General features: G+C 39.0%; 1 protein-coding gene and 1 pseudogene across 1 annotated transcript; both read right to left on the minus strand.

The window, feature by feature from the left end:
• Positions 1-400: 400 nt before the first annotated feature.
• LOC118051297 (glutamate receptor 2.7-like) lies at positions 401-10,106 on the minus strand. The gene is made up of 7 exons (XM_073406373.1): positions 9,911-10,106; positions 8,268-8,393; positions 7,532-7,750; positions 1,919-2,928; positions 1,484-1,818; positions 1,004-1,403; positions 401-892 (listed from the first exon to the last, which is right to left on the minus strand). The coding sequence occupies exons 1-7, from the start codon at positions 10,104-10,106 to the stop codon at positions 401-403; spliced, it is 2,778 nt and encodes a 925-aa protein (XP_073262474.1).
• Positions 10,107-14,063: 3,957 nt separating this feature from the next.
• LOC118051296 (glutamate receptor 2.7-like) lies at positions 14,064-21,532 on the minus strand (annotated as a pseudogene).
• Between the last annotated feature and the right edge of the window lie 287 nt (positions 21,533-21,819).

Raw genomic sequence — 21,819 nt, forward strand, 5'->3', positions numbered from 1 at the left:
TGCCAAGACAAGAAATATATTGGGAGTTATAAAGAAATTAAGTTTAAGAAGGGATGTTGAAAGTAAACTAAATTTTGATTTTTTTGAAAAACAAAAGAACCGGTCAGCCGGTTGAATTAAATAAATCGATCGATCAATTTAGAAATTGTCAATCGGTTAAGTCGGTAGAATATTTTTCCTTATTAGTTTAGGTTTTTCTTTTGTTAAATTAACTCCTTGATTGTCTAAAATTTTATGCCTATAAATAATTTTGTAATTAGAACATAAGAGATGTAATACAAAAGAGAATAAGAATGTATCTTCGAGAAAACACTTAATGCAAAAACATCTTTCTCTCATATTTTTCTTGTTCTTAAGTTTTGTTTTTTTAAGATTATCTTCTATCACTCCTTCAAACAGATCATTCTTGATTTGGGACGACAAGCTGATTGATATTTTGTACTTCCTCTTGATCGGGTTGTTGTGCATTTGGATCTTGATCATCATCATTGTCTGCCGGTGGAAGATCTCCAGGGATAGCTATGTGGATCAGATTCAGTTCAGTTCTACTGGATGTTAAGTCCATGTGAATGAAGATTCTGAACAAAACAAGAACTCTGCTCCATGTTGTTGCTCTTAAATAAGAGGGCTGCAAGAGTACTGCTCTGTGCTCGTAAACAAATATGGTTGCGAAGATCATGAGAGCTGAAATTGAAGCAATGCCAGTACTAAGAAATAATCCCCAAAAACTCTTGAGACTAAGGCTATTAGATGAAACTGAGGTGCTGGATTCTTGACAACTGCTTTGTGTGCCAAGCCATGCATCCTCAATTTCCTTCATCTTATCTCCTTCGGTCACATTTAGAACTGCCCTTGATACATCAGCTACAAGAGGAGAACCTTTAGGGAAGACCTGAAACGCAAAAAAGAATGATCCCACATGAGAAATTTTGTGTGCTCATACACGAATGATATATCAGACAGAAACAAGAAGAGCAGGAGGAAGGAAGAGAAGTGATCTTACAAACCCGAAACCGCCTGTTTTAAATGTAGGTTCAATTATTGTATATTTCGAGCAATACATAGATAGAAAGAATTTCATATATGGCACTTCATCAAATGCGGCAGCAATACCACCATTTCCACTACCTCTGGAAAAAAGCTCGTCGCATTCTTCTGGAGTATTATAAGCCACAAGCCTCGAGTCATCAAAACCCAAGTTTTTCAGGATTCCCAACACAAAAGAGTTCTGCTGGTATCCCACAAACTCCCCCTTTTTAATGAGCTCATGAACACTAGTAACTGTAGGCTGGAGCTGCTGAACGGTAAGCAAGCTACTTAGGCTGGCAGTGTAGCTTTGAGTAAGAATGAGTACAACAAAACACCATATGGTTACAACTATTCTAGCCAAGTTGCTAACCACCCTCCCCTGTAACATAAAGAACATAGGTATCATAAACATCAAGTCAGTGTTTGAGATTGAAGTGCTTTGAGAACTATAAACTCAGAAGGTGAAGCGAAATTACTGTGAGCAAAAACCATGGTTGAGAAAGAAAACCAGAAGCTAGTGCCTATTTGATGCGAAAGTGGCCCTTGAAAATCTTCATTTATTCCGTGTTCAAGAACCCAGACCACAAGTCCAATGAAAACAAAGAAACAAAAGCTTGTGACCCAAAGGTCCCAAGTCAAAGGCTTCAAGAAAACCCAAGCATTTTTGTTTCTGCTGTCTTTGATTGGAACGATAATGGAGACGCCACTTCCCGTATAAGGCAATGTAAAATCGACGTACTTGGACCTGTTGGCTATGATAGTTGTATCTCCGACCACAGCGTCGTAGCTCTGTTTACAGTAATGCGTTACCTATAGGAATGGTGCTAACGTGATGAAGCATAATATAGAAACATGAGAGGGGTTTTACCTTTAAATACACTTGATAGACCAGATCATTGTAAGTTCCAGCAGACTTCCCATCAGGCTTGACAAAGGGGATGTACTCATAAGTTATGGCATAAGGTAATGCGTCAACTGCAGCTTCGAATATAGCTATGCAGTATCCAGTGACTGTTGTCATATTGGAATTGAGATCTGTTGTATCCTTCACAAATTGACCGAAATTGCTTGAACTCGGTACTCCTATCCGCAACTTCTTCCCATTTGTCGGAATCTCCCAGCCCTTGGGAATAGAAGTTGAATCCCCTGCCCATATAACAGGTGCCAGACTGGACTTGGAAGTAGAATAAGTACCAGTGGTATTTGCTATCAAGTTAAGGGTTTTTGCGAGTCCCTTTCTCGGCATCCAAAATCCTATCCTCCTTTCTCCATTTCCATTCATATTAACTATTTCAAAAGCTGATGGTTGTAACTGTCCATTAATGAAGAAGAAATCTCCAGTTAGGCCTTTAAAACTAGTGTTTGATAATGCTCGGAGGAGGTTTGGACCATTTTGAGAGATTCCCAGATTTTCTAGATCAGTCACTGAAGTGTTAGAAACATTTGCCTCCCGAAAGCCTAAGTTTGTTGTACCAGCTTTCTCAATTTCCATGGCCAATGCTACAGTAGAATCGTAGGCTTGTAGTGCATAAATGTTTAACTCAGCATCAACCATGTCTGCATTATCTTGTTGGAATTTCCTTTTCCACCGTAACCGAAAATTTCCTAGGTCCGTTGTTTTTGGAATATAAGGTTTAATACCCAATACCCCATGCATAGAATCAATGACAGAAGGATCTGGTGAGGTTGAGAGACCTACAGTCGGTCCATTGGTCATGATCCAAACGTAGCCTTTACTCATCATCCCAATCTCTTTAGCTTTGACAAAAAGCCGAGCGCCAAGAGAGGCAAACATGTGCACAATGAAAACTCTTGTTTGCATTGTCATCAGCTTGTAAAGCTCCTCAGCAATTTGATCATCAGTGGCCGATGGAGAAATGACACTCCGGTAGGGTACATGTTAGAAATAATGTTCAGGACTGCTGAGCTGGAAAATCTTATTCTTTCTTTAATTTTTGATTTAGTCAATTCTGTTCCTATTTTCTTGTTCTTGCTGCTATTTCGCAGCTCTGTTATTTCCATTATCAATTGATCATGGCTTGAATGTAGGACCATGATCGTAGGAGTTTGTTATGTATCAGCTCTATAAATTGAGCTGCAGTTATGAATAAAGTATTCAAGCTTTTCATTCATCAATCTCTTCTTAAACACAAGCATTATCCTTTGTTATTTTTGTTGTTCAGAATCACTGCAACAACGACAATTGGTATCAGAGCATCTTGATTTAAAGGGATCTGTGTTGTAACCCATGGAGACAGAAGTAAGCTTCTCATCAATTGCTCCACCAGTGTTCAATGGTGATAATTACCAGTTTTGGGCAGTACGGATGGAGACATACTTAGAGGCTCTGGATTTGTGGGAGGCAGTGGAAGAAGATTATGAAATCCCTGCACTTCCAAACAATCCCACCATGGCGTAGATCAAATCACAGAAGGAGAAGAAGACAAAAAAATCAAAGGCAAAGGCGTGCTTGTTTGCTGCAGTAGCATCCAACATTTTCACTCGAATCATGTCTCTGAAAACAGCAAAGGAGATATGGGAGTTTCTCAAGACTGAGTATGAAGGGGATGAAAGAATTCAAGGTATGCAAGTGTTGAACTTGATGCGTGATTTCGAGTTGCAGAAGATGAAGAAAACTGAATCCATCAAAGAGTACTCTGACAGGCTGCTTAATATTGCAAGCCGAATCAGTTTACTTGGCTCGTCCCTGCCTGAGTCAAGAATTGTTCAAAAAATTCTTGTAACAATTCCTGAAATCTTTGAAGCTACAATTACATCCTTGGAAAATACCAAGGATATGTCAAAAATTACTTTGACAGAAATGCTAAATGCATTACAAGCTCAGGAGCAAAGGAGGATTATGAGACAGGAAGATGAGATTGAAGGAGCTCTATTCGTCAAGCATAGAGAAAAAGGAAAGAATTACAAGAAGAATGGAAGCAGTCAAGCATCATCAGGTGATTCCAGGAATTTCAACCGGAGCAACACTGGAAATAAAAAAGGACCTTTTCCTCCATGCCAGCATTGTAAAAGGAGATCACATCCACATTTTAAGTGTTGGAGAAGACCAGAAGCTAAGTGCAACAAATGCAATCAAATGGGGCACGAGGCTGTCATCTGCAAAAACAAAATTCAACAGCATGGTGAAGAAGCTCAAATTGCTGATCAAGAAGAAGAAGATCAATTGTTTGTGGCCACTTGCATTTCCAGAAATGACTCAAGTGAAAGCTGGCTCATTGATAGTGGTTGCACCAACCACATGACACATGACAGAAACATATTCAAGGAGCTGAAACAAACAACTTCAAAGGTTCGAATTGGAAATGGAGAATACCTTGCTGTTGAAGGAAAGGGAACCGTGGCAATCTTGACTTGCTCAGGTACTAAGTTCATCTCTGATGTATTGTATGTCCCTGGTATAAATCAAAATTTATTCAGTGTTGGTCAGCTTATTGAGAAGGGTTATAAAGTAGTGTTTGAAAACAATTGCTGCTTGATCAAAGATGTGAATGGTCATGATATTTTCAAAATAATCATGAAAGGGAAGAGTTTTGCTCTAAATCCATTGGAGGAGGAGCATACTGCTTTCCCAATTAAAGAAAATATCACAGATATTTGGCACAAGAGGCTCGGGCACTATCATCATAGAGGGCTGATGCTTATGAAATCCAAGATGATGGCTAAGGATTTCCCAGCACTTGATGATCACATATCCAGCTGCAGAACTTGTCACACTGGCAAGCTAAACAGGAAGCCCTTTCCAGAAGCCACATGGAGAGCAACAAGGAAGCTGCAATTGATTCATACTGACATTGCAGGACCACAAAGGACACTCTCTCTAAATGGGAGTCTGTATTATGCTGTCTTCATTGACGATTACAGCCGAATGTGCTGGATTTTCTTCTTGAAGCACAAGTCAGAGGTAGCACAGGTGTTCTGGAATTTCAAGGCCAAAGTTGAAAATGAAAGTGGCTGCAAAATTCAAGCCCTCAAATCAGACAATGGCAAGGAATACACTTCCAATGCCTTCAATGTTTTTTGTGAGGAGGCAGGCATTCATCATCAGCTAACAACTCCGTATACTCCTCAGCAAAACGGAGTTAGTGAGAGGCGAAACAAGTTCATATTAGAAATGACAAGATGCTTGCTACATGAGAAGAATTTACCAAAGAAATTCTGGGCAGAGGCTGCAAACACTGCTGTGTTCTTGCAAAATCGACTGCCTACAAGAGCCTTGAAGGATCAAACACCCTTTGAGGCATGGTATGGTTACAAACCATCTCTGAATTTTCTTAAAGTATTTGGATGTTTGTGCTTCACCCTTGTTCCACAGGTCAAGAGGGATAAACTTGACAAGAAAGCACTTCCAGGCATTTTTGTTGGCTACAGCTTAGTTTCAAAGGCTTATAAGATTTTCCAGCCACAAACTGGAAAAATCGTTATAAGCAGAGATGTCCAATTCCTGGAAGATGAAGAATGGGACTGGAACGATGCAATCAAAGAAGATTCAGCCTCTCCAAAAGGCAATTATCTTGTTTCAGACACAGATGATCAAAGCATGGAAGATTGGGACATCAACATGACAGATGACACTCCTGTTAGAGGCACACGGTCACTCCTTGATGTGTATCAAAGGTGCAACATTGCTGTGTGTGAACCTGCAGACTTTGAAGAAGCCAAGCTAGATCAAAATTGGCTTGCTGCGATGAAGGAGGAGCTTCTCATGATCACGAGAAACAACATGTGGGAGTTGGTTGACAGACCTCAAAACAGAAATGTAATCGGTGTAAAATGGGTGTATCGAACAAAACTCAACGCTGATGGCTCAATCAATAAGCTCAAAGCCAGGCTAGTGGTGAAGGGTTATGCATAAATCTTTGGCGTGGACTACTCAGACACATTTGCACCGGTAGCAAGACTTGACACTATCAGGCTGCTACTTGCCATTGCAGCACAACTGAATTGGAAGGTGTATCAAATGGATGTCAAGTCAGCGTTTTTAAATGGTGTTTTGCAGGAGGAGATCTATACTGAGCAACCAGAAGGCTTTGCAAATGAAGGAGAGGAGGACAAAGTCTGTCTTCTTAAGAAGGCACTATATGGATTGAAGCAAGCTCCAAGAGCTTGGTACAGCCGAATCGATGAACATTTGCAGCACTTGGGATTCACTAAAAGCCTCTCTGAATCGACTCTTTACATCAAGCAAAATGGTGATAACATCCTTATCATCTCACTTTACGTTGATGATTTGCTTGTAACAGGAAATAACAACAATAATGTGGAGACGTTCAAGCAAGAGATGATGAGTGTATTTGAGATGACAGATTTGGGTTTGATGTCTTTTTTTCTTGGAATGGAAGTTAAGCAAGCTGAACATGAAGTGTTCATATGTCAGAAGAAGTATGCCAAAGAAATCCTCAAAAAGTTCAAACTTGAAGATTGCAAAGCAGTAAGCACTCCTATGAATCAAAAGGAGAAGCTATGTAAAGAAGATGGAGCCGAGAAGGTTGATCAAGCACAATTCAGAAAAATTGTTGGATGTTTGATGTATCTCACTGCAACTAGGCCTGATATTTTGAATGCTGTGAGTATCTTGTCTAGATTCATGCATTGTGCTAGTGAATTGCATTTCAAGGCTGCTAAAAGAGTGATAAGATATGTCAAAGGAACCTGCAATTTTGGCATAAGATACACAAGAAGTAGAGAGTTCAAACTGGTCGGGTACTCTGACAGTGATTGGGGAGGCTCAATTGATGACTTGAAGAGCACATCAGGCTACTGTTTCTCTTTAGGTTCTGGTGTGTTTTCATGGAATTCAAAAAAGCAAGAAACCGTAGCCCAATCCACTGCTGAAGCTGAGTTTGTGGCTGCAACAGCTGCTGTCAATCAAGCTTTGTGGCTGAGGAAAATTTTATCTGATCTTAACCTGGAGCAAAAGGAAAGCACAGAAATTCTAGTTGACAATCAAGCTGCCATTTCCATCTCTAATAATCCTGTGTTTCACGGGAAAACCAAGCATTTCAACATCAAATTATTCTTTTTGAGAGAGGTGCAGAAAGATGGGAGTATCATTCTTATTTACTGCAAAACCGAAGAACAAGCAGCTGATATTTTCACCAAACCACTGCCAGTCAACAAATTCGAATTTCTGAGAACAAAGTTGGGAGTTTGCAGCTCCTAAACAAGGAGGAGTGTTAGAAATAATGTTCAAGACTGCTGAGCTGGAAAATCTTATTCTTTCTTTAATTTTTGATTTAGTCAATTCTATTCCTATTTTCTTGTTCTTGCTGCTATTTCGCAGCTCTGTTATTTCCATTATCAATTGATCATGGCTTGAATGTAGGACCATGATCGTAGGAGTTTGTTATGTATCAGCTCTATAAATTGAGCTGCAGTTATGAATAAAGTATTCAAGCTTTTCATTCATCAATCTCTTCTTAAACACAAGCATTATCCTTTGTTATTTTTGTTGTTCAGAATCACTGCAACAACGACAGTACATGAGCCTCAACTGCTTGCAAAGCATCAGTTAAATAAGGTATAACTCCCTCTCCATATTCGTTGTCCATGTAGATAGGTACTGCTTCTTTCCATCTAAAGGCTTGAACTAATGCTCCAATGCCATTGACTTGACTTGAGTCATTTTGTGTAGCTCGAAAAAAATAGGGACTCCTGGTGGAAGTAAGAGAATCACTTGATGCGAGGAAGCTCTTTGTCCTTTCTGCTGCAAGGAGATTGAGACTACACATCATCTTTTCCATCTTTGTCCAAAATCATGGTCTCTTTGGGGCAGACTATTTAGTTGGTTTGGGTGTGTAGGTTGTCTGCCAAAAGAACCATATCATAACCTTCAGGAATGGTCCAACATGGTAAAAGGAAAATTCCAGCGTCAGGCAATTACCCTTCTCTGTAAAGGATTATACTGGTCAATTTGGATAGCGCGCAACCACATGATCTTTGACAACAAAACTCCAGACTGGGATGTGATTTTTGACCTCACCTTTCATCGGTTGGCCTTTTGGTTGAAGTCCTTTGTTAAAAATTTCAGCTATACGGGCTCTGATCTTTATAGGAATCCTGAATGTATTATGAACTGGACTAACTAGTCAGGTCTTTAGATTCCTTGTTTTCTTAATGTATTTTTAATTTCCCATGTAATCTTCCTTATCAGCCCTCATCTCCTTAATGGGGGCATATTATTTATAATATTCTCGATTACTATCAAAAAAAAAAAAAACTTGATGCAGAAAATGATATGATGGGCACTTGAGCTTTTTCTCCTAGACCAATAACAAAATTAGCTTGCATTGATGTTGTCGGCCCCAATATTGCTTGCACTTCCACATTCTTTATCAAGTCCAAGGCTGCGATTTACAAAGGTGATCAAGAACAAAAGGATCGACTTAGCATTTTTATTTTTAATGATTAGAGATTAATGGAATAGATTTATGCATACTCATATCAAGAATATGTTGGTAATCCAACCAATAAATCATATCTTTTATATGAAAAAGACTACAGAAAAATCGAAATCAAGGTTCTCTAAAGAAGTAACTCATCACTAACAAGTAGACAGATTGAGTACCCTACTAACAGTAAATCATAGCAAGCAATCATTAAAATTTCTCTTGTTTCTGCCTCTCTTTTTTTTTATCTCCAGCTGGTAGCTAGATTTATGCGGTTGACTTGTAAAGATGGGCAGATCATGACTATATATTTTGCCTCTTTGCATGTGACACTAGGCGACATATTTTTTGAATTCTAGTTTTACGATAGCTTTAATGTAGTAAACTAGTTTCATCAATAATATCTTGATTATTAAAAAAAAAAAAACTCAACTAAGTTAGATAAGCTAAATAACCTGATGGGAGTACTGATGGCCTAATTACTCTGTATATGCAAATTGTAGCTCTCTCTCTAAATTCTTATATCTCTTTATCATCTGTCTCGGCTTTGAACAGCTCGGTACATGTAGTAAAAAAAATTCTTCAACTTCAGACATCTAGTGAAACTCTATTTTTTTTTTTTTTATCTATTTTATGCATGTAAGTTCATGTATATTAAAAAGTGCTACCTTTTTCAGTTATAAAAAAATAGAAAAACAGCACCAAGGCTTGTAGCCTAGCGGTCCTGGCAAGGATTTCCTTGACTCTGCATCCTGGGTTCAAGCCTTAGTGTACACGCTTGTCACCCCCATGATGTTTTACCTACTTATTAGGCTTGCAAGATGTTCAGTGAATCCGGGAATTTATTGTGGTGTGTGTAAGTTGACCCGAACACCCCAGATTATAAAAAAAAAAAATAGAAAAACAATTTCTTATGCGCCCAGAGAATACATATATTTGGCAGATGACATAATCATTATAATACCAAGACTAATCATATATTATGCGTTCATGACCCCTAGGGACTGCATTCCCAGCAGAATATAATAACACTGCAAATCATAATAGTTATAAGACATTGCCCGTCTAGAGAGTCTCAGCCCGGTGACTTGTTGATCCAAAATTCAGTTTAAACTAGATTTTATTTTAAACTAGATTTTTTTTACCAAAACCATATTATTTCATTTTAATAAAAATAAAACAACATCATTCTTAAAAAAAATAAACCTTGAGTGAGTTGACTCGGCCAACCCACTACTCAAGCCTTGCATTGGGTCAAAACTTAAACCGAGTCTTATAACTATGAAACATAGTTAAGGCCTGATTTTTTCTGTCAAAGCGAGTCTTATAACTATGAAACATATTTAAGGCCTGAATTTTTCTGTCAAAGCTTTTTTAATAATCAGTACAAAGGAATTATAAGCAATATATGACCGAAAATAGAGCAAACAGATACTAGTTATTGAAATTAAGGTCAGAGATGAAATGGAGAGAACCTGCAGCAGCTGCAGCAACAACATCTTTCTTGGAGTCCCTGGTCGTCAAAACCATCCTGGTTTTGTAGTCTCCATGAGTGGCATAGAAGTCTGAGAGGGCCATGTTGATGCAACTCAATGCAATATTTGCTTCCAAATAATCCAAGTCAAGAACCACACCTACATTCACTGGAATAAACGTTGTGTTTTGAGCCATTGCCAATTCTATGAAGAAAATATGGACAGAAAGGAAAGAAAGGAATGGGAGAACTTGATTTGAAGGTGGGTTTCCCCTCATATTTGATTCCATTGAGATGTTGGTTAGTATTTCTCGATTTACGGGTTAACTAAGCATTTATAAGATCGTGGCATTTGACATTTTGACATTAAAAACTGAAGAATTTAGAACAGTGTTCATGGAGATCAACGGCCAGCTGTATTGTTTGAAGTAGTGGGAAAAAAAAATTGTGATAATCCAAACAATCACTTCTAAATTATGAGCTCGTTTAGTCAACAGTTGACACTCTTTATTTTATTTCTTTTTATTCTAATTACGATTTTTTACCATCTTTGTGTTACATTCCGTTCATTGTTTGCGAAAGATTACCCCGAAGGAAGCCTGCCTGCAAGAAATCTGGTTTTAAGTGCCCCCACCATAACCGACAAAAAGAAGGAATCGATCCCCAAGTCCCAAAGATGGATAAAAGGTTGATCTATTAGGGTCTAAATGGAATTTTCTTTTTACAGTTGTATAATGGACTCAATTAGCTCCAATTGATGCTTTTCCTTCTATTTATTTATTTATTTTTGAAAGATTTATCTATTTAAACCTTTGGATAACACAGTTATAAAAAAAAATTGTTTGTCAAATCTATAAAAAAATAATATAAATCTGTACAAGTTTCAAATTTAAATAGTTTTTACTTGAGAGTGTGTTTTAAAAAATAATATAAATTATATCTTACAACCTCATCTATCAATTTAAATTATTGGATTAAGATAATTTCACAACTCAAACATTCTAGTATTATTCTTGTTAGGTTTGTTAGGCGTGTTGCCATTTAATGTGCCTAACATTACCATTGACCAGCAGCCTTTGTTGAAGAAGATGGCAGCCACCATTGACTGCAGCTGCAGCTGCTGGAAAATGAAGAAGAGAAGCCACCATTCCTGCTATAAATAGGCACTAAGTGTAGAGAGCTAAATGAGAGAGAGTTGAGAGAAAGAAAGATGTGAGAAATGTAGGAGAGAGTGGGCTGCCAAGGCAGCCAGCAGTAGCTGCCATTGCAGCACTGAAAAGAGAGAAATAGAGTGAGGTTGAGAGTTGCCAAAGAGGGGATGATTCCTCCTCCTCTGTTGTTGTAAATCTTGTTCTTTCCCTATATAATCAAATGACTTCTCCCGTGGATGTAGGCGATTTGCCGAACCACGTTAAATATTGTGTCAGTGTGCTTGCCCTCCCGAGAGCAAATATCAGTACATCACCGGTCGGAATTCCCTACAATTGGTATCAGAGCTTATGGTTTGAAGTGGTGTTTGATTTTTGCTCAAAAATGAAAGTTGTCAAAATTATGTTTTGACCATACCACCGTGTAGAGGAGGACGATACGAAGCCACTGGTGAAAACGGCATCAAAATCGGACGTCGGACATGGCCGCACTCTCCATCACTCTCCGGTGAGGTGGCGGGCCACGCGCGCAGACGCGCCCCACGCGTCTTCTTCGCCCGGATGGGCTGACCCGACCCGAATACCAGTTGACCCGACCCATGTGAACAGTAGACATGAACAGTGACGGTATCATGAACAATGTCAAAGGATGACATCAGCATACACAGTCAGCAAGACATTGACTAGTCAACAGACATGTCAGCATAGTGGGACCCACCGCCCATGTCATCAGCCTCGAGCCGAGCTAGGTTGAGCCGAGCCGAGAGGAGTCGAGCCGAGCCGCGAGCCGAGGGATAGGATCCGGTGTAGCTGATCCTACGTGCAACCGGATCTGAGATTGAATCTGAGTCGTTAATCAGGCCAGAATTGTTTTGATCAAATCGTAGCCGTCTGATGTGCGATTTGGACGATTCAAGACATGTTTCCAGCTAATTTGATCATTCCGGATGCAATGGTATGGTCCGATCATTGAGATTCGAGACAAAAAATGGCGGTGGTGAATTATTAAAGAGAGATTGCCCGATCAGGAGGCATCTGAAGGTCATCATGGTGGTCGATGGAGATGAAGAAGAAGAAGGTGCACATGTTTACCCAATTACATGTGCTGAACTAGTAAATGGGGAAATTTATTGCCTTGATGGTAGGCAAAATTGGGACACTCTGGACACCCGGTTATGTGGACAATTAGAGGTGGAGAGTGAAAATTAACGAAGACCAATCTTGACGAATCTAAACACTAGTAGTCTCGCTAGATGTTGAGAAATCATGTATTAAACCTGTATATCCCAGATCACTTGTAAAGGAAAGCCGCAACAAAGCTAGCAAATGGTTGTATATACAAAAAGGCAGTACGGTGGATAGATACGTTCTAAGAAGTTCTGTCTAGGAGATTGGGTTTTAAGCGGGACCAGTGTGACCCCTCCAAATCTTTCCTGAGAACTTGCTTAGTTGAAGGATCATCCACACAGTACTATTTTTGTATATGTGACAGTTTGTTATGAAACTGTTGAAGACTAGCAGGATGACGGCACAAGGGGAACAGTTGGGTTCCGTATGATCAAGGATCTGATGGAGTGGTGATTTCTCCAAAGAAGTTAGATTCGGTGACTGTGATTTCTCGAGGGGAGAATTGATGAAGACCCTGATAATGGAAGAGAAATACAGCAAGGGGATAAAGATTGGCACCCTATTTTGACTTGGATAAATGTTGTGACAGGATGAGCTGCTGTCAAACATAAAAGCAAAGAATAGGGAGAAATCTAGAGAACCGGAATTGCACGAGAGCACACGAAGATTGTGCAGGAGTACCCGTAGGATCCAACGAGGTATTGTAATGAGACAATAGGTGCAAGGAGAAGAAGAGTTCCCAGATGAAGCTCAGAGCAGAGACTGTGTGAAAAAGTTGTACAACAAGAAGTCTCTTATGCTCTTGATAAAGGCAACAAGTGAGGACCTTTCCAATGCATGCAAGGATGGAAAGATGAGCTGTTGCAGAAGCACCGAATTAAGGGGGTGCGAACGCCTATGATGAAAGGCGAAGACACCAAAGAGAGTTGGTGTGGATGGAGCTATCAAGCAAAAATGGATAGAAGCTCCAAACATAGAAAATGAGATGGAAAACTGTGAAGAGTGCACCGCAACTTTCTCTTTCTATATGATCAGTGGTAGTGATCTCTCCCAAGTCCACATGGTGGTAGAGAATCTTGAAGCCACTAGAGACATCCCCTATGAAGGAGGATGTGGTCGTCTCATGATGACGAGTATAGACACCTCAGATGGAAGGTGTATGGGCCAAGATTAGAGACACCTCAGATGAAAGGTGTGAGGACCATGATATGAGTCCATGTTCAGACCGTCTCATGACGACAGGCGAAGACACCTTAGACAGAAGGTGTGAGGACCATGGTATGAGTCCAAGATCAGACCGTCTCATGACGACAGGCGGAGACACCTCAGACAGAAGGTGTGAGGACCATGATATGAGTCCAAGATCAGGTCGTCTCATGACGACAGGCAGAGACACCTCAGATAGAAGGTGTGAGGACCATGGTATGAGTCCATGTTCAGGCCATCTCATGACGACAGGCGAAGACACATTAGACAGAAGGTGTGAGGACCATGATATGAGTCCAAGATCAGGTCGTCTCATGATGACAGGCGGAGACACCTCAGATGAAAGGTGTGAGGACCATGATATGAGTCCATATTCAGACCGTCTCATGACGACAGGTGAAGACACCTTAGACAGAAGGTGTGAGGACCATGATATGAGTCCAAGATCAGGTCGTCTCATGATGACAGGCGGAGACACCTCAGATGAAAGGTGTGAGGACCATGATATGAGTCCATGTTCAGACCGTCTCATGACGACAGGTGAAGACACCTTAGACAGAAGGTGTGAGGACCATGATATGAGTCCAAGATCAGGTTGTCTCATGATGACAGGCGGAGACACCTCAGATGAAAGGTGTGAGGACCTTGATATGAGTCCATGTTCAGGCCATCTCATGACGAGCAGAAACACCTCGGATGGATGGTGTGAGGGCCATAATGTGAGCCCATTTCAGACCGCCGCATGACAACGGGCGGAGACACCTCAGAGGAAGGTGTGGGCCACGATGTGTGCCCAGATTCAAACTGCCGCATGGCGACGAGCGGAGACACCTCAGAAGAAGGTGTGTGGGCCATAATAGGAGCCCCAGATTTAGACCGCCACATGACGACGAGTGGAGACATCTGAGGAGAAGGTGTGGGGGCCAGGATAGAAGCCCCAATTCAGAACGCCCCAGAGTCGATGTGATGGCTAGATATGAGTGGACAAGTGTATAGCCAATGAAGTGGCTATGATGAGTATGAAGACAAATGCAGGATTGACTTTCATGGATATTGCCCCCATGCTAAAGATCAATGAGCTAGAAGACATTTGCCTTGGACAATAAGTGGGTGACTTGTGGAGCATTAAGACGCGACTGCTATGAAGGAGCAGAGGGCATGCGCAGGTTCCAGGAACAAGTTGACTCTTGTCAAGGTGGTGAGCTCGGTGAAGGCATTGTAATACTCAGAGTATGAAGACAAATATAGATCAACCTTTAATGGGCTGCCCCCATGGTTAAAGGTGGATAGCTACCCGGACTCTTGAGACTAAGAGTGAGAGACTCATGGAGAAGTAAGGCGTGGTTCCTAAGGAGGAACAGATGGCAGACGCAACTCCTGGATGAGTAGACTCTTGGAAGAGTGGTGAGCTAGTGATCATATTGAGATACTCAGATAATGACTGTCGCACTTGGAAATGGAAATTTCCGTTTGAGGGGGTGTTGTAAGCCTTGATGTAAGGCTTGATAAATCATTCCGGGCCAAACATGGTTGATATGCTTGAAGGGAATGTTGTTCCAGAGACAAACATTAAACACTCTTCAGATGAGATGTAACAAACCATCTGGTTGAAGTGATCCTTTGGAGTGAGCAAAGGGGTGCTTAGTTGACTCTGGTGATTAAAAGGTTTGGCGAGTACCTGTAAACTTGGCCGGAGACGCTCTTGGAATGGTAAGCTTGGAAGAGCTGCAGGATGCACGATTATGCTGAAGAAGCAAGAGGACAATTGCCCATATAAATGTCAAAAGGGGTGATTGTTAGGTTTGTTAGGCGTGTTGCCATTTAATGTGCCTAACATTACCATTGACCAGCAGCCTTTGTTGAAGAAGATGGCAGCCACCATTGACTGCAGCTGCAGCTGCTGGAAAATGAAGAAGAGAAGCCACCATTCCTGCTATAAATAGGCACTAAGTGTAGAGAGCTAAATGAGAGAGAGTTGAGAGAAAGAAAGATGTGAGAAATGTAGGAGAGAGTGGGCTGCCAAGGCAGCCAGCAGTAGCTGCCATTGCAGCACTGAAAAGAGAGAAATAGAGTGAGGTTGAGAGTTGCCAAAGAGGGGATGATTCCTCCTCCTCTGTTGTTGTAAATCTTGTTCTTTCCCTATATAATCAAATGACTTCTCCCGTGGATGTAGGCGATTTGCCGAACCACGTTAAATATTGTGTCAGTGTGCTTGCCCTCCCGAGAGCAAATATCAGTACATCACCGGTCGGAATTCCCTACAATTCTTAGATGTGATCTCGATTCCTAGTTGCCTTTATTTTAATTGAAACCGATCCTAGTGTAGCCAATAATGTTCACACCTAGTCTCAGCCCCGACCTGCATCCCCTGAAGCTGATTCGGGCCTGACCCTGCCAACACTTGATACTTGGTCTAGGACCACTTGCGCTCGGGATCGATCCCAACTCAACCACTAGGGCATCAAAGAACCATTGTGGCTAGACCCTACACAGCCCTTGGGGCGTCTTGGACCTAGTTTTGGCTCAATCCAACCCCCGGGGTATCCAGTATTGACCTAAGCCTCAAGGGCGCTCTGGATTCAATCTTTAACCAACACGAGAGCTCCAAATTTGGTTTTAGCCTAATCACGACCAAAGTCGTAAATCATAGGTTAAACAAGTTTTAATTTAAAAAAATATATATAGTTTTGAAAACTTTTTGTCAGTTTTTTATGTATCAAAAATAAAAATAAAAATGAATACATTACCAAACAACTCCTAAAATTTTGAGGCTAATAAAGCTACAATTTAAGTGACAGCAGTGTCTTTATTTCCTCGAGAGATCTGTAGTTCACCTTTGTAACCAATAAAGTTTTCAGATTTTATTTTTTCAAAAAATAATTGTAAGATACCAAGATCGTTCTCGTACGTTGCACCCTGAAAATAAAAGCAGAGGTATTTCTCTATAACCCAAGAAGTATACACGGTTGGTTTCTGCATTAAATTTAAATATCTAATTGAAATATTTTTATAGGGTTATAACTTGAGTCCCATGTTAAGCAATGCAGTGCAGTGTCAATTTAATTAGTCAAGGTTGACTATTATGAAAGAGTGCATATGCTGTGCCTACAATGCAAGTCAAGGTTTGTGTATGTTGGTCATCCATTGAATAACCTCGAAAGACCGTGGCAAAGAAGAATGAAATTCAAAGATAATCGCTGTAAATCTATGCGTCTCTAATAATTGTAGTCCGCAAATGACAGCATGACACCATATCTCTCTTTCCAGGAAACATCCTGCATGTCCTGTTGTTGTAGACCCAAAAAAATTGCGAAGTCAACGCCCAATATTGAGGTTGCTGCGTCTCATTCTCGGTCCAATACTTGCAATGTCAACATAAGATTCAGATTCGGTCTCGATGCGTGAAAGTTTAGGTTTAAGGATATCCTTACTGTAGATACTAAAATAAAAGGGTGATCATGTGAAGCTAATTGACAAGGGGTTTGGTTTACCTAATGCCGGGTTCAGTTCTCATCTTTTTCTGCAGCCAGGTGCACTGACTAACTAATTAATCTGAGTTCCTGCATAAAGATTTTCACTGTTCTTGGGGAGGGAGTACTGATTCTTTCATTTTGGTTAGAGTGTCAGATTTTGTCTCATTCAGCATGTAGCTATAGGCTGGAAATGATCGGCTTTGAATGGTTAGCCCATCTGCTTACGTTGATAGATGGTAGGAGAGAAAAACAACTGGAAAACATTACCACAAAGACAAGGTTCATCTAGTACAGAAATATCTGAATGGTTTGTAAAATGAACCCTGTAATGGATGTCTAATGTAACTGGTTTGGTTATGAACAGGTCCATGGGATAACTTCTCACTACTGGGAATTTGTAATTGTACATTGTCACTATCATATATATGTTATGATCCACTTGATGGTGCAGTTGGTTCTTAATTATCGGTTGTCATAACTTGTATAATTGAATAGCCTTGCAAGGATGTTTTTGGACCAATAGGATTGAGCTCGAGAAAAGAAAAGGCGTGGGTTGGGAGAAGTGATTGGCTTGATGAAAAGGTCATCAATTTTGATCCAACGTACTTAATAACCACCATCTAAAAAACCTTTAAATTAGACTTAAAGAATCATGTTTGGGATTTGCTTTTTCAAATTTCCTATTTTGTTTAAAACTTTTATTGTTTTCTTTTATTTTCAGGTTTTTTAATTGGTTAGAGTTAGTTTTTTAGATTATTTAAGGAGTTATAAATCTTTAAAAAAAAAAACTATTCAAAAATATATCAAGTAATAAAATTTCAAATTTTATATTCTCTTTCTTTGTTGATTTCCACACCTGTCAACTGAGCACTTGACATGCAAAACAATGGTCAAATTAATCCATATCAGTCTTTGAACCTTGAAGCTGGATCCATCCCAGTTGATAGCATATCATCAAATTTCTCTTGGTGCTTTATTTTCACCTTATACTGCTCATTTAGTTACAGGAAGGAGTCCCTGTTAGATAAGCAAATTAAATATTTGTATGTTAAGTATATTATTGCATTTTCTCAAGCAAATGTGTGTTGAAAATAAACTGATTTCTAGAAATGAGTTGAACCGATTGACCGGTTGAAAACAAGTTCATCAGTTGAAACTAAGCAATCAAGTGGAGTAAGTTGAAGCAGTTAACCGATTAAAAAACGGTCAATCGGTTCAATTGGTGAAACATAATTTCTGTTCAAATTAAAATTTTCTTGTATTATTTTAATTCCTTGATTGTCTAAAACTTTATCATAAAAAGTCTTGTAATTCAGTATTATTAAGTAGTACAAAAGATAGAGAATAGCTAAGAAAACCTAGAAAAAAACACTTGATAAAAGTATACCCTCCTCTCAATTTTCTTTTTGTTCTTGAGTCTTTTATTTTGCATTACTGCTTTTTTTTTTTTATCTTATACCACGCTTATTTTTCTTCCAATAATGTGAGCTTATTTACATTAGTACAGAAGTATCATACAATCAATGTGATAATCTACAACTCAAATATTGTTTTCATGATTTACTTCAATAGCTGCTAGTCTTTCTTGATTCGGGATGATAAGCTGATCAATATTTTGTACTTCCTCTTGATCAGGTGGCTGTGCATTCGAATTTGGATCATCATTATAGTCTCCAAGTAAAGGATCTCCTAGGATAGCTATATGATTTGGATTCAGTTATGATGCAGTTGGACTTGCGATAACGGATGATTCTAAGCAGCCAAGTGTAGGTTTATTATAACTAGATGAGGATTTGCCCCAAACAGATTACATGGATGGCCTAGCAGATGTATTTATGAACAACCAACAGGAGAAGTCTAGACCCAAAAGGAAGTTTGGTCATGCAAGACCAAAATAACAACTCAAAAAAATTATAACTTTTGATTTGACTATCAGATTTTTAGATTTTAAAAATATCATCTTAAGGCTCTAATTTTGGTTGTTTTTTGTGATTTTTCTTATTATTTTTGGATTTCATGTTTTTCTTTTGTAATTTCATATTTTTATTTTATTTATTAGTTGAAATAGGGTTTTTAGCCTATTTAAGGTTTTGTAAACCTTTTAAAAAGGGGACTAGAGAATTGTTATTCTGTAGAAAATAAAACCTGTTAACTTAGAATTTACATTTGCACTCCTTTTACTCATTAAAATCCATGTGATCTTTCTTTCTTTGATGGTGTATTTAGCTTCGCTTGCATCAAGTTCACTTCTACTTCTACAGAAAGTATGGGATTTTAAGTCCTTTGGAGAGAAAATGTTTAACAAATCAAGAATTCTGCTCTGCGTTGAAGCTTCTGAATCAGAAGGCTGCAAAAGTAGTGTTCTGTGCTCATAAACAAAGTTGGCTGAGAAGATCATAAGAGATAAAAAAGAAACTATGCCAATGATTAGAAATAATCCCCAAAAACACTTGAGACTAAGGCTATTAGTTGAAACCGAGGTGCTGGAGTCTGGACAACTGCTTTGCGTGCCGAACCAAGCATCCTCGATTTCCTTCACTTAGAACTGATCCTAATACATCAGCTACAAGAGGAGAACCTTTCGGGAAGACCTGAAACTCACCGAACATAAAACACCAGCATGAGAAAATATACGAGCTCATACATGAATAATATAGATGGAGACGAGAAGAGAAGATAGAGGTAGAGAAGTGAACTTACGAAGCCAAAACCTCCTGTTTTAAATGTTGGTTCAACCATGGTATTTTTGGAGTAGTACTTAGATAGAAAGAGCTTCATTTATGGAACTTCATCAAACGTTCTTCAGTAATGCCACCATTGATCAACTACCTTTGGAAAAAAGCTCATCACGTTCTTCAGGAGAATTATACACCAAAAGCTTCGATTCATCGAAACCCATGTGTTTCAGGATGCCTGAGACAAAAGAATTCTCCTGGTAACCTACGTACTGTCCTTTCCTAATGAGCTCGTTTACGTTCGTAACTGTATGATGAAGCTGCTGAACAGTAAGCAGGCTGCTTAAGCTAGCAGTGTAGCTTTGAGTGAGATGCGTACATCAAAACACCATATGGTTACAACTAGTCTAGCCAAGTTGCTAACCACTCTCTCCCCTGTATCATAAGCAGCGAGTCTCTGTTTGAGATTAAGAGCTTATTTAGTAGTGTGATTATAATTGTTTTTTAAATAATTTTTTGTAATAAAATATATATTAATAATTTTTTTATTTTTTTAAAAAATTATTTTTTATATTAGTATATCAAAATAATTTAAAAACATATTAATTTAAAGTTAATAAAAATATAAAAAAAATTAATTTTTTTCAAAAACACTTTTAAATGCATAAACTAACACGACTTAAAGAGCTGGCAGCTTTCAAGTACTATGAATCAAAAGGTGAAAGAAATTACTATGTTCAAAAACCATGGTTGAGAAAGAAAACCAAAAGCTAGTGCCTGCTTGATGTGAAGGAGGGCCTCGAAAATCTCCATTTATTCTGTGTTCAATAACCCAGACCACAAATCCAATGAAAACAATGAAACAAAAGGCTGTCGCCCATAGGTCCCAAGTCAAGGACTTCAAGAAAACCCAAGCATTTTTGTTTCTGTTGTCTTTGATCGGAACGATCACTGAGACACCACTTTCCGTGTAAAGCAACCGTAAAATCGACATGCTTAGACCTGTTTGCAACAATAGTTGTATCTCCGACCACGCCATCATACTTCTGTTACAGTGTGAAGTTTGATGCATTATGTGCAGGTATGAGGCTAATATGGTGGGGCATAACATAGTGTTACGGTGTATGGAAAAAAGATGAGAGAAGATCAGTTTTACCTTAAAGTACACTTGATAGACAAGATCATTGTAAGTTCCAGCAGACTTGCCGTCAGGCTTAGCAAAGGGGATGTACTGATAAGTCATGGCGTAAGGCAATGCTTCAACTGCAGCATAAAAAATATCTACGCAGTATCCCGTGACTGTTGTCATATTGCAACTGAAATCTCTCGTCACCTTCACAAATTGATCGAAACCATTTACAGGTACTCCAATTTGCAACTTCTTCCAATTTGTAGGAATCTCCCAGCGTTTGGGAGTAGAAGTCAAATCCCCTGCCCGTATAACAGGCGCAAGACTGGACTTGGAAGTAGAATATGTACTAGTGGTACTTGTTGTCGAGTTAAGGGTTTATGTGATTCCCTTTCTCGGCGTCCAAAATCCAACCCTCCTTGCTTCATTTTCATTCATATTAACTATTTGGAAAGCCAATGATTGTAGCTGCCCATTAATGAACCGGAAATCTCCTGTCAGACCTATAAAACTAGTGTTTGATAATGCTCGGACAAGATTTTCAAGATCAGTTGCTGAAGTATTAGAAACATTTTCCTTTTGAAAGCCTAAGTTTGCAGTTCTAGTTTTCTCTATTGCCAGGGCCAATGCTATAGTAGCATCGTAGGCTTGTAGTCAATAAATGTTTATCAACAATGTCTGAATTATCTTGTTGGAAGTTCCTTTTCCACCGAAACTGAAAATTTTCTAGCTCCTTTGTTTTTGGAACATAAGGTTTGACACCCAACACTCCTTGCATGCATCGATGACAGAAGGATCTGGTGAACTTGGGAGAGATGCAGTCAGCCAATCATTCGCGATCCACACATAGCCTTCACTCGTCATCCCTATCATAACCTAATTTTTTACTCTTTTTATTTTTATTTTATTTTTATTTTATCTTATTTTATTTTTATAATAATAATAATAATAATAAATGAGAAATAAAAAAATATGAAGAAAAAGTAAAAAACAATATATGAAAAATGAAATAAATGAAAATAAATTGAAATCTTGATCAAGATAGTATGAATTGAAAGTTTTTAGAATTTAATTAAATTTTAAATTAGTTTGATTAATCAAATCAAAATTTTAATTAAAAAATTAATAAGTTTAAAAGATTTAATTAAATT

This window comes from Populus alba, chromosome 18 (genome assembly GCF_005239225.2).
Source record: "Populus alba chromosome 18, ASM523922v2, whole genome shotgun sequence".
Classification (NCBI taxonomy): domain Eukaryota; kingdom Viridiplantae; phylum Streptophyta; class Magnoliopsida; order Malpighiales; family Salicaceae; genus Populus; species Populus alba.

Excerpts from the sequence above, each read along its gene's own strand:
- LOC118051297 (XM_073406373.1), bottom strand. The coding sequence starts at position 10,106 with ATGGCTCAAAACACAACGTTTATTCCAGTGAATGTAGGTGTGGTTCTT. Across the intron at positions 1,404-1,483 it reads AATTTCGCTTCACCTTCTGA|GGTGGTTAGCAACTTGGCTA; the intron begins GTTTATAGTTCT and ends GTTACAGGGGAG. Across the intron at positions 893-1,003 it reads AAACAGGCGGTTTCGGGTTT|GTCTTCCCTAAAGGTTCTCC; the intron begins GTAAGATCACTT and ends TTTGCGTTTCAG.